The 12,972-nt window shown below is 43.7% G+C and overlaps 1 protein-coding gene across 3 annotated transcripts; it reads left to right on the top strand.

The window, feature by feature from the left end:
- The first annotated feature begins 1,097 nt into the window (after positions 1–1,097).
- Positions 1,098–9,839, top strand: LOC112963989 (thioredoxin). Of its 3 annotated transcripts, XM_026061535.1 has the most exons (6): positions 1,098–1,339; positions 3,732–3,830; positions 6,285–6,389; positions 7,101–7,160; positions 7,993–8,058; positions 9,611–9,839. In XM_026061535.1, the coding sequence occupies exons 1-6, from the start codon at positions 1,316–1,318 to the stop codon at positions 9,671–9,673; spliced, it is 417 nt and encodes a 138-aa protein (XP_025917320.1). In that variant the 5' UTR covers positions 1,098–1,315; the 3' UTR covers positions 9,674–9,839. The 3 variants fall into 3 exon arrangements, with proteins under 3 accessions (XP_025917320.1, XP_025917322.1, XP_025917321.1); XM_026061537.1 differs by lacking the exon at positions 3,732–3,830 and having other exon boundaries at positions 1,110–1,339; XM_026061536.1 differs by lacking the exons at positions 1,098–1,339; positions 3,732–3,830 and adding an exon at positions 4,193–4,273.
- The last annotated feature ends 3,133 nt before the right edge of the window (positions 9,840–12,972 follow it).

Here is a 12,972-nt window from a genome sequence, read left to right on the forward strand (position 1 = left end):
TGGGCAGGGTCACTTTTTCCATAGAAAAGCAATCTATTTTAAAAATACTGAAGGACTATCATCAGAGCTTAGAAGAGAAACGCTTGTCCTCTTGACAAGGGAAGAAAATGCAAAGGGTATCAGCTCCTCAGCTCCTAAGTGAGATCTCTAGCCTCCAGCATGTAGTAGAGCGAAGGGAAGATCCTTCTGAAGCACAAGACAGACACTGAGTGTGAAATAAACGCAAATAAAAGAAGTTTTCATCACAGAGTCCACTTGGTTTTAAAGCTGAAAGGTTTTATTTCTGTGTGGGCTATTTCTGGACCTGGCAGACCCCTTCCAAAAAGGGCACTACTAAAGATGCCTGGTGTGTCACTAGTCCCGATTTTAGTATTTACAGTGGGGTAAGCACAGCTTATATAAGTGAACAGTTCTCTACTATGGAAAGTCTGGAACACAAAACAAAGCAATGCTCCTCTGCTTGTCCTTTTGGTGTCAGCCTAACATAAAAAAAAAAAAAGACAACTTTAACGATTGATTTTCCCAATCTGATCCTTGCCTGCCTTTTAACTTTTCAAAAATCACAGCCCCCTCTACATAATGGGCCACCCCAGCCCCTCCAATTCCAATAATGCAAATTACAGTGCCACAGTACAGAATGAGGGGAGGAGGCGGAGGGAAACCATACGGGTCTGGGTAGGGACGGCGCCTCCGAAATACTTCCTGCTCATCGTTACACAGCACTTTTTCCGAAGTCACAGGGGTTTTAGGTTGTGGGTGGTTTTTTTTCCTTAAGCAGGGCCGAGGCGCGATGCGAGGCCCGCCCTCCGCACGTACTCCGCCGTGACTCAGGCCACAGGGACGGGCGCCTCATCGCCGCCCTGCCACCGCGCCCGACCCCCCTCCCCCCGGCCGCGCGCGCACCAACTGCCAGCAGCGCCCCACCCCCAACGGCCGGCCGCGCCGCGCCGCGCCACGCCACGCCACGCCGCGCGGCGGGCCTGCGCGCGCCCCGTGACGTCACCCCGCCCGGGGAACCCGAGCCGAGCCCTGGGCGGGGCTTCCTGCCGCGGTCAGGGGAAGGGGGGGGGGGAGGCGGCTGCCGCGCCTGCGCGCTGCCGCGCGCCGCGCCGGCGGGTATATAAGCGCGGGACTGGGGCGGCGGTGAGAGAGCGCTTTGGCGGCCTGAAGGGACTAGCTGGGCCGGAGCGTGCCGTGGTGCCGGAGCGGACCGGAGCGGACGCGCGTGCGCGGGGACGAGGCCCAGGCCCTCGGCGCCCTTCTCTCCGTTTAACCGTCGTCGCCCCCCCTGCCCGCCGCCGCCCCGGCCGTCGCCATGGTGAAGACCGTGGGCAGCCTGGTGAGCCCGTTAGGCGGGGGCGCGGCGGGGAGCGGGGAGCGGGGAGCGAGCCGCTGTCCCTTCTCGGGCCGGGGCTCAGCCCGGGCAGAGCCGTGGGGGAGGCGCGCGTGGTGCTGGGGGGCTGGAGGAGCCCCTTGGGGTGCCGGGAGGAGGCGAGTCGCCGCGCCGCCCCGCCGCTGGGCTGCCCGGTGGCTCTGCTGGCTTCAGATGCTCGGTCAGAGTGCGAGTGAGTGTCGGGGGGGAACGCTGTGCCTTCACGCGGCGGTACGTTGTTGCTCTCTTCCCCGTGGAAGCCTTCAGGAAATGTCATGCTTCGTTTCTTAACGAGCTGAAAACGGGGCTCCTGCACTGTGGTGCTCTCGTGTAGACGTCTCGGCTTGTCTGACACCCTGCCAGCAGGTAGGAGACCAGGTGGCTTCCTGAAGAGACTGGCATGAAGACCTGCTGTATGACTAGACGGGAATTCATGGAAAACTGCAATCCTGTTTTCTTGACTTGAATTATTAAAAGCCTATTCCTGTAGTGAAATAACAGGAGTTGCTGGCATAAAATGTATTTTCCCTTGTTTTAGTGCTGTCTGACTTGTTCTGTACGCTAACCTGGCACCTCATGGTTTGGATGGTTCTGTGAATACAAACTGTGGTTTTGTGATACAGAATTGTAGTAAAGCCTGCACTAACACATGGAGAGTACTCTGCTGGTGATGAAATAGTATGTGGTCTTGTGTACAGCAGCTGACATGCCTAATGGTTATTTGTTAGCTGTAACTTAGAAACATCTAAATACAATGAAACCATATTCAAAATACCTTCCTTGCAAACTTAGTGAGCTCATTTTAGGAAAAAAATCTTGCGTTTTTGAACTTGAAATTGGTTGAAACTTCAGTTTCGTCTGATTGTGAAGGCCTCTAGGTGGTGTGGTATGGCATCCAAGTTTGGGTGTCTTCTAAAGCTGTGCTCTTCTCAAGACACTTTCCTGTATATAGGAAGTCTGCCATCCTTTTCATTTGTGGTCCTCTGAGGTATCAACATCTGACCCAGAGCATACTAATTCTCATAGCCAAAGCTTGAATGCCTATGAGGACAGAATGCTCACTAAAGTTAAGATGAACTAAATGCCTTACCTCGCAGGTCCTGGAGGTGGGATGATGTGCGTTCAACCTGAAATACTTCTCTTGGTTTGCTCCCTGCCCCCCATGCCCTGTTTACAGATGGGCAAAAGGGGTTAAGTCCTTGAGTAAGGATTGAGGTTTTAATAATGAATGGAATTTTTTAATGAGGAGTGAATAAACCTGGCTCTGGAAGAAGAGTGCAGCCTGGCCTAGCTTAAAGAGCTGGAGTAGGCTTCCACTATCCTCCCTTCTATGAGTACTGAGTAGAGTACTATATGTACCTAAGGATCCCCAGTAGTTAACATCTTACCTTGTCTAGTTTTATTGCTCATTTGGTGAGAATGTGTGGATTCTCTGAATAGACATGCAAACAAAAAGTAGTACTTAACATAAACAAGTCTTCCATGTTCATGTGCATTGAAACTGGGTTAATTCTGTTGTTCAGTAAAGCTGTTTAAAGGTTTGTATTCTGCTCAGATACGAAAAGGAAAAAACTGTCATCTTTTACTTAATGCCAAAGCTTCTATGAGCTGATTTCTTTAAAGGAATGTGAACATGATGGCTAACTAAATGTGGCCTGTTTCCTACCAGACTTTTTCAGAAACTGACTAGCTTCTGAAGGATGGCTGGTTTCATTTAGTACTACTTCTAGGCCATCTCGCATTTCCACTAGTGGGCAGGAGGAGCAGTACTTGTGCAGATTTCTTTCTAAGCCTGTGGTCTTGAGTTTAATGCCTCACATAAATTTTAACGTGATTGGGTTATGGAACATCATATGCCTTTGATAGCTGAAGTTAGTGATATACAAAATACTAAAAAGCTGGTGTTGCAGGAGTCCAAAAAAAAGCTGGAGTTCTTCTCTTCACACTGACTACCTCCCCCCTATTTGAGGCAAAGGAGATCCTGCAAACCTGCAGCTTCAGATGTAAATGATAGTTTTAGAAGTAGTCTCTGCTGTCATTTCAATCAGTTGAACCTTTAGTCTGTTTTTGCTAGCTCCCTATTGTTAAACTAAAAATGATGTATTAACCAGGTTAGCACTCAGCTTATGATTGACAGAGTTAATCCAAGTTCAAGGGCAGCTTGATATATGCTGGAAATCATGTTTGCAAGCAAGGTGGTTGATTAAAGCTGTCCTGGATGTTTATTACTGTAGAGCAATGGACTCCTTGCACCATTGTCCTTGGTCAGTAGCTTCCACTTCGAGGTATTACCTGGTGCTGGGGATCTGCCCCTACACTAGAGCCTTTTGTCATTGGTTTTCTCTTACTTGGCCCTTAGAAATTGAGGTCTGCTACCCATGCATTTGCTGAATGCAGGATCTGTTATTATGCTGGAGGACAGAACATGCAAAATGAGAGTCTACATGTGCTCAATGAGGTTTGTAATTAAATGTTCAAAAAGTACTATCCAGAGGCTTCCCCTGATAAAATGCTACTTGAAGAAAATGGTAATAAAGCTATGTGAGTTCCTCTAGCTGCATGACTAAGTGGGTTTGTGGAGTGTAGTTTACTATTATCAGAGATTTGTTTTCTGTATGGAAACTTGCCTCTTCACACACTTGCTTCTACAGTTGTCTTTTGTGGTAAACCAGAAAGGCCAGGTAGCTTATATTTCTGCTGATTCTGTCTTCCCTTTTCCAGAAATATTAAGCACTTGGAGAAGTGCTGAAGTTTGATATCTCTAACTAGCAAGTCTAAGCCTTTGGACCTGGCATCTCTTCAGTCTCACTCCAGCAATTCTAGCTGATACTGGAGATGACTCATAGGGTAACACCTGACAGAAATCAATGGAGGCAGCAGCCAGGGATCTGGTTTCCAGTGGTGTGTGGTTTGTGATAACTTGTAGTTATTGTGTCCTCCCACTCTTCCCTTATTCTGTGCGGTAGCAACCTGTGATAGGTGGCCACAGCACCAACAGGGCTGGACTTCCTCTTGCAGGATAATGTAGTTGTGCAGCTTGAAGATTTTAGGGTAAGAGGACTGTCTAATTGATAGGTGCAGGAAGCAGCACTAGTAAAGAGCTGATAATGTTAGAATGCAGAGGTATGAGAGGCTGCACTGGAAATCAAGCTGTAGGATTCAATGGTGTGTTGAAGTCAGGCTTGACTGAGAAACTTGAAGGAGTTTCAGGGAACGGCATGGATTCCTGTGTACTGGCATACTGAATTTTATTGGCAAGAATGGGGAACTTCTCAGACAGGGATGCAGGAATGCATAGTATGTCAGTATGAGTGGGAGGGATGTGGAGAGACTGAAGGGAAGACTTGCCATTCCCTGGTCTGGTAGACTTGAGAGTAGGTGATATGGAGTGTTAGCTACTGATTTTATAGCAAAGTAAACTCTGAATATCCAAGATCCAATGTTGGAAGAACTTAATTAGCATATGGAGATTGCACTTCTGAAGATAGTTACATTGGGAGGGGAAGAAAGTCTTATCCACAGGAAAAGTGTAATGCAGGTTGTATTTGCAGTTACAGCAAGCGACAAAAGCTGTCACATAACTTTATCCATAAGAATACTGGTGCTGACTGAGGACCCTTTGTTCATTTATTAAACATACTTGTGAACAAGTTGACTGTATGCACTGTTGGCTCCTTGCCTGTATAGCATACTTCAAGGGGAGAATAGCTTACCAAACTCTAGTGCTGAGCTACTTTGGCCAATTACAGAAGCTGCCATTGGTTAACTCCTGTACTGTAAAATTTACTACTGTTTAGGTGTGGCAGTAACTTTGTAGCTTTCAGCAAAGTATTATTGATAGAGAACTCTAGTGCTCCAGTCTAAAGTTGAGGAGAAGAAAGCATCTATCTTGCCTGTGTGTAATCTGAAATGGAGTTTAAATTAACAGCTGTCCTGGAGCCTACACTGCCATGAGAAAACTAAGTTAAGCAATATTCGAGTAGCTTGTACTTTGGAAAAGGAATTGTGAGGAAGTAGCTGATTAGCATTTTCTGCTGCTGCCTGAGATACTTATTTGCATTCTGCTAGCATACAAATGCTTATTGTTTTTAGTGTTTTTGTTCTGCTTTTTGACTGAAAATCCATGACTAATGAGACGTGTAAGGAGCTCTAAATCAGAATGGTGTCCAGATATGACTTGTATGACTAACAGCATAAACTAACTTGAAGCTCTAAATCTGGTGATGGATGTGTATAGACAGAATACTTACCTGTTCTATATGCTATATGTGTAGCATTGCTTTGTCTACTGAAGTTGCACTCAAATTCACTTGGCAGAATAAGTAAAATACCTGTCCTAAGAGGCTGTTGCTTTAGAAAACATTTTAGAGTATACCACATAAAACATGCTTTTTATACTATCTATTGTCTGGAAGAAGCATCAAGCTGGAATATTGTGCAAAGGTTTCTGTCCCTTTCAAAGGTTTCTATCCCTTTCAAATTCTGTAGAGAAAAGCTTGTCCTAAAAGAAAATGACTCTTTTCCAGTTAAGACAGTGAGAAAACAATGTTAAGCATAATGATCAAATTCAGAGTAACGCAGAGCAGCAGGATTTGGGATCAAAGGCTTGATGAACTTCTAACTTCATCTCATATTGGTGCTGTTCAGTGAGGTGGAGTGCTTGAACATCATAGTCTTTCCTAATTAAATAATCAGCCAGAAGACACTCACTGACTGCTAATAATGATGAAGGCAATTTGCAGTGAAGCACTTCGCTGAGATTTATACCATCATGTAAGTGGGGTGTTTAAAGAGCTACCAGAATGGTTGGTTTGTAAGGCTTAGAGTAAGCTAGCCATAGGATTAATCTAAATCCTTTTGGAAAGGAGGAAAAACAAATCCTTAATGTGTTCAATTCTTTTTTTATCTATAGTCAGAATTTGAGGCAGAACTGAAATCTGCTGGTGAGAAGCTTGTAGTCGTTGATTTCTCTGCCACATGGTGTGGACCCTGCAAAATGATCAAACCCTTTTTCCACGTAAGTAGCCTATATAAATCTGTTTTGTCAGGCAACTGTATTAAAGTATGTCCAAAATGTTTTTGTGCTACTTGACAACAATATGGAGACTTCTTTTTGCCATATATGATTGTGACTGAATTTTCTGAAAGAGAAATCACTGAAGTATCTACTTCACGACCAAGTAAAATAGGCTGAGTGAAAGTTTTGATTCAAGTGGGAGCTCAAATTTTCTTTAACTTCTGCTGTCCTAATGCTTACTCTGCATCACAGGCCTTCAGAGGCTGAGTGAAAAGTTGTACTGCATCAAGAACTTGGGATACAGAGTGTTAAAACAATGGTTATCCTTGTGCATAGAGTGGTTGTCATTCAGTAACAATGTTATCTCCTGGAAAAGGATGGGATTTGGGCTGTAGCATCTGTGTTCCACTGAAGAATACAGTAGAACTAAACATCTTTCACCTGTGTATTGGGATATTTGAGTCTTTTCTCTCAGTGGGGAGCACATTTAACATGTGACAAGCTTTGCCTAAGGCTTGAGTTTCAACAGACTCTTCCAGGCATTGAAGCAGAAGATTAAAATGCTGTTGTGATCAGTAAAATAGCGACTTCAAGGTAACAAGGCAAGCCTCACCATGGGGATGAGCAAGCCTTACACTTTCTATGAATGTCTTTTAAAGAAAGCTTTCCTGGAGCACTGCAACTACACAGTTTGTCTTTTTTTCATTCTAGAGTTTGTGTGATAAGTTTGCTGACGTGGTATTCATCGAAATTGATGTGGACGATGCTCAGGTATGGTCCTGGGGCTATACCTAGGGAGGGCAGTTATTAAGATCCATGCAAGTGACAATGAGAAAATTCGTAAAATCTGCCCTTGCAGAGACTAAAAATCACTAGAGACCATTTGTCCTTTAAGAAAGAGATAGGGACTTGTCACCTTTACTGGAAAAAAGAATGAATATTTAGTGGACACCCAAACAGACTGGGGAAGAAACTGCCCTGTGGTACCTTCATACTGATCCCTGTGGCATGCGTTAGGTAACCTGGGATTATTGCTGCTTTGAACTCCAGGAAGAAGTGTTGGTCTCTAAGGTCTTAAGTTGTCTTGATGCAGTCTTCCCTAGAACTACTGGATTAGAAAACTGTCTAATGATTTCAGACTGGTCTCTCTACTGCACTTGTCCCTGTTTTTCCCTTTTGTGTCTTGATTTAAGTGGAACAAAATGGCTGCTATATAGCAGTTTTAGCAGCTGGTAGGTACTTGAACAAATCAGGTTGAAGAATAAGAGTTGCTGTAGGACTCAAGACTTACAGATAGTGTTCTGTTTTGATACAGAGGTCTGTGCTGTTCCAATCACTTAGAGTACAGATCTAATAAACATGTATTTCAGTTATTGTATGAGTTAGATGCTGAAGGGATGATCTTGCAGACTTGCTCCAGGGAGATGCAGTATTGCACTGCTTTCTGTTATAGGGGTGAACAACCAGAGGTGCTCTTCTGTTTGTTTAATAGCAATAATGGCTTTGTCTTGCTATCCCCTAATTGAAAGGAAACTAGTGGGTTATAAATTTAACAGCATTTTTCAAGACTTCTCAACTGAATATTGTCTTCTATCTCTTCTAGGACGTTGCTGCACACTGTGATGTCAAGTGCATGCCCACATTCCAGTTCTACAAGAATGGAAAGAAGGTAGGCTCTGCTTTTTGGGTGGGGAGGGGGCACGGAAATCGTTCTTCTGGAGCACGCATGAGATTAAACGCTTGAAGGGGAAGATTGGGGGGGTTTAGACCACATGGCCTGCTTTCTCTTGGCAGTGTATCTGGGGCACAACTGGTATTAGGGCACTCCTAAGAGCAGTCATGTTCATTTTAATACTGCAGGAAATGTAGCATGGATCAGTAAGTTGACTGTCAAAACAAACTCCATTAGTCAGAGCTAGTGAAATGAGTTAGTGTTACAGTTCGGTCTTATAGGCAGAGCTTCATGATATATTACTGGGGTTAGACATCTGGGTCAAGCCTGCTGTTGCCTGCTTAGCACTCTGGTTTTACCAGTCTTGGTTACAATTTGTCCTCTGGATGTAGTTCCTGTTCAAGCAGGGATTTAACTACATATGTCTGTGGAGTCCTACCCAAATAAGTAGACACTGCAATCTGGAGTGCAGGTCCTGTCTGTCTCAAAGGTCTGAATACACCTTCTGTGTCTGCTCTACCCAGAGGTATACTCTGACAGTGTAGTGGGCTGCTTGTACACAGCACTCGGACTGAGTGTCTACCTGGAGTAAAGGCTAGCTGAACTAAAATTGTCAGAGGCTTTTAATTTGCCAGCCAACTGAATGTGTTAACCTTTACATAGGCTTTTCCGAAGTAAAACCAACTTGCCTGGGTGTGCATATTATGGCTGAAGGCAATAGAATTGCTTCCTTAATAGTGTATGTCAAATGTTGCATGAGCTGTAGTTCAAATCGGTATGGGGCCAAACAATGGGTGGTAATGTACCTATGATAATGTTTTTGGAATAAAGTTCTGTTTCTAGCAGAGATAATGCGATCAGAACTGTAATTGAGGTGAGACAAGGTATAAAACTGATATTCTTGACCTTGTTGTGTAGCACCTAATTTTGAGCAACCTCTGGACACATGAATATCAAGCAATGGATTTCATGGCCTGTAGTGCAGTCTTCTCTGTACCTTGTGCCCTTGTAGGTAGTAGAAGACAGCCACATTTTGTTTTTGGAGTCACAACTGTTGCCTTTGTTTTCTTGCTGTGTAAGTTGCAACAAGGACATAAAACTTTAAAAGCAGATGCCAAGCTGTGACAGGTCATTCAGAGGCAGTCATCCTTTCAAAACATGATTGGAAAGGGTCCTGAGCAAGCTGAGGTAACTTTGAGTTACTTCTGCTGTGAGGTGACCTCCAGAGGTCCTTTCATTTTTGAGTCTGTTACATGGTTGGCTCAAGATAAATTGTTTTGTGGGGGGAGGGGGGTTCCCCCCTTTTCATGCATGTAGAAGGCTCCAACCATGGTGGTCTGGAAGTGATTTTAATATAGATTCTTGTCCTGATCTTTGAGTTGAGTGGGAGATGAATGGCTCTTAAACATGAGCTTACTACCTACCTAGGGCTGAAGAAACTGATTAGTGAAGCAAAGTTGAACAGATACATATGCTTCTGGATGCTATGCAAGTAGATGTTATGAAACATTGTATGCTGCACTTTGTAAAAATCAAACTCTCTTTACAGGTGCAGGAGTTCTCTGGGGCCAATAAAGAGAAGCTGGAAGAGACCATTAAATGTCTAGTCTAATCTCCAACTGTGGAGACCAGGGATCATGACTGCTTCAGCTAAATTATAACCTGTAACTTTTCTACTGAAAATCTAACCAAGTGATCTAGAATAAGTCATGGAAACTGTCCTTTTGGTCTGTGTAAATGAGTACAATAAAGTGTAAATTCTTCACTTTTGGATATTACCTAGTGTTTGAATGAACTTGTGAGCAAGTCCTTAGTATCACTGAGGTTCTTATTACTAATACTTAGTTGTTACTTGCTAAAGGAGTGCTGTCTGGATACAAAGGTTCTTGTGTCAAATGCAGTCTGATCTATTACTGGGCTATTGTTAGGAATGGAAAATAGTGTTGCACAGGACAGCAGTGATTGCTTTAGGAGAAGTCTTCTGTCACCCCACTCAAGGGCATCAGTCTATCATCTGAAGAGCAGCAATCTCACTCCCAGATACAGAAAGGTGAGCTTGGGAGTTGTAGAAAAGACTGTGGTCCCTGATAAGGATTTTGTTACCTCTTTTTTTTTTTTTTTAGCCCTTAATCTGCTGTCAAGCTTGGTTTGAGACTTCAGAGGTAAGACTCACCTTAAAACCTGAACATCACACACATCATACCTTGAAAGTACAAAGCAGGACTTGTAGCTCCTGCCTTTTCAATTTTGCCTTACCATTTGTGTACCTTCTGGTTCTCTTAGTGGCAAGATCTGTTTAGTTTCTAAGATGGGCTGCTTTGTTCCCTGGGCAGTAAACTAGAACAAATGACTGAAGAAGTAAAACTCCTAGAGTCTTAAACCCAAGATTTCTGCTTTCTCTTCTCCTCCTCAAACTATACAATATTGCCTTGTTAGATCATACTGGACATTCTGTGCTTGACAGTAAATTGGGCTCTCTAGTGCTCCACACCTGCATAAAGCTGTCTAAATTAGTGCTGACCTGCCTACCTCTGCATGCCATTTAACTATTCTTTCAAGTTACTGTTGCTGTCTTGGGTGTTGTCTCCTGGATAAGTATTCAGCAAATAAGAAGCAGGGCTGTAGCTACCAGCTAGAGCTAAAGGCGAGCTGTGTTGTTCATTGAGTATCACAGATGAAGGAAGCAAGACTTCCTGCTACATCTGCAGACATCATGGGCAATGGTGAGCCTCTAGCCCTTGCAGTGTGGAGCTAGTGTGTGACTCAGGCTTACTCACATCACAAACATGCATGAGTTTCCTGGTTTGCAAGAGAGCCAGGAGCCTTTAGCAGCTTGCTGCATGAATAGGAGACGCTATTCAAAACAAGATTTTTCTAATCTGAGATGCTGACCGCACCCTTTTTCTGAGGGTAAGCCATCAAGAGCCTTCTTGGAGAGATTTTCCTTCTACAGTGAAAAGGACATGCAAAACATCTCCTGTGTGACTCTGGCTATGTGACTAACCAGAAGTGCAGCTAGGTATTAAAGACTGCTCACATAAGTCAGAGGGCAAACACTAAGCCAAATGGAGCTGTGGACAATTTTCTGGGGAGGGAATAAGATGATGTTGGAGCAAGAATGCACTGTTTTCTTTACAGTATCTGAAAACAATGCACATGTTTTGAATTTGACAATGCTTTTTCTCCCTCAAGAGGTCAACTCTGCAACAGCTCTGAAAGATCCAGGCAGGTAACTGCAAATTGAAATAGAAATGGGAAAGGGTGAGAAAGGTCAGAGTAACTTCTATTGAAACTGGAGTGCAAAGAAGTGTTTAAGAGAAGCACAGCAGGTCTTTAGCCTTTTTGCCTGCAGGAATCCTCCAGTTCTGAGAACTGGCATGTGAACATAGTGGCCAAAATACTTGTTTAGCTTTATTTGAAAGCAGGTGTTCTTTTTAAGATTAGTTCCTTGAGGCTGTCATGGAGCTTGGAGGTATCTTGCCCTCCCAGAACATGCAGTGAAGAACCAAATGTATTGGTGAGCTTTCCTCTTAAAGGACCAGACTGAAAAGCTTATTCCCTTCAAAATACAGTTATGCCACAGTTTGAGAGAATGTGTGCAACAGCTCCTTTTCATTAAAGAGCAATTTACATCTTAGGTATTACAATTATAAGGATTTTCTTTTAGTTCTTTTGCAGCAGTTCTTCTAAAAGGAGAGTACCGCAGTTCAGGACAGGGACCAGATTGGCTTTTTCACTGGGTCATAACATGGACTATGGCCTCTTAACAAGACCTAGATATAAAGAAGTATTTTGTACTAAATGGAGCAGGTGCAAGTAATCTTACTAAATTCTGATTGGGGGTGTCTGCTATGATACATAGGTGATAGTCTGGAGTGCTCAATGGGTGCATTTTTGCCTTCTTAATGGCTGGTTTTCCACTCAGAGGGCATTGAGACCAGCATTATCATGCTACAGAAAAATGCAGGAAAGCCATCTCTCTTGCATGGAACTGATTTAGCTCTGGTGAGATTCAGACGTGACCTGCTGTTTGCAAGAACTGAAACACACTGATAGTTATCTGAGAATGTCCCTCCATGAGGGAAGTGATAGACGGCCGAGTGACTTAAATGTTTGGAGGAAACTTCGTGTATGTAGTGGAAAAAAAACAACATATGCAAGTGTTCTTTCCTTGAGTAAAGGTTTCAGGAAGAAGTTATCCTCCCCTCAGGTGATGATTGCAGTCTCTTTCACTTGGATGTGAAGTAGCTGAGATCTCTGCCTTGCTGTCAAACCAGTAGAGCAAGACGTTTTTCTCTGCAGGCCTGTTACATAGCTTTCTGCCTTACAGAGGACTGGTCAGTGATGTAAGTGTACAGGAACACAGCTACTTCCTTGAGCACAGAAATTATCCCAGCTGCATGCTCTAATGAGGCTTAATGAGAGGACTATCATGAAAGGGATGGCTAAGCCAGTGGGATTGCAGTGAGTGGATAAGAAGACTGTACACAATTAGACTGAAGTGAAATAGTGACACTCCTTGGCTTAACTCTCTCTGCATGTTCTGAACCTGCTGTAACAAGACACTTGGGAGAGGATTCTCCTAACCATCCACACACCACTTCCAAATGTTTTCTTGTAGCACTCAGGTATTACTTAAACTCCAGTTAACTGTCAAGTTTTTCATTCTTTCCTTGACCTGAATGATGTTAGGCTTGGATACTCCCACGCACACCTGTGATTCTGAAAAAAAGTATTTGTAGTTATTCTAATGTTTTATCAATTAATTTGGTGTTCAAAATTTTGTCTGGTATCCACCCTCATAATGACCTTCTGAACACATTCTTAGCAAATGGTTTTGTCCATTAGCTTTTCTACCTACTTAAGAGAACTCATGTGGTGTAGTACTAACAACTTGCCTAAGTTTCTAAG

This window comes from Apteryx rowi, unplaced genomic scaffold (assembly GCF_003343035.1).
Source record: "Apteryx rowi isolate R43461 unplaced genomic scaffold, aptRow1 scaffold_182, whole genome shotgun sequence".
NCBI classification, from domain to species: Eukaryota; Metazoa; Chordata; class Aves; order Apterygiformes; family Apterygidae; genus Apteryx; species Apteryx rowi.

Excerpts from the sequence above, each read along its gene's own strand:
- LOC112963989 (XM_026061535.1), top strand. The coding sequence starts at position 1,316 with ATGGTGAAGACCGTGGGCAGCCTG. Across the intron at positions 3,831-6,284 it reads GTCTACATGTGCTCAATGAG|TCAGAATTTGAGGCAGAACT; the intron begins GTTTGTAATTAA and ends TTTTATCTATAG. Across the intron at positions 8,059-9,610 it reads TCTACAAGAATGGAAAGAAG|GTGCAGGAGTTCTCTGGGGC; the intron begins GTAGGCTCTGCT and ends CTCTCTTTACAG.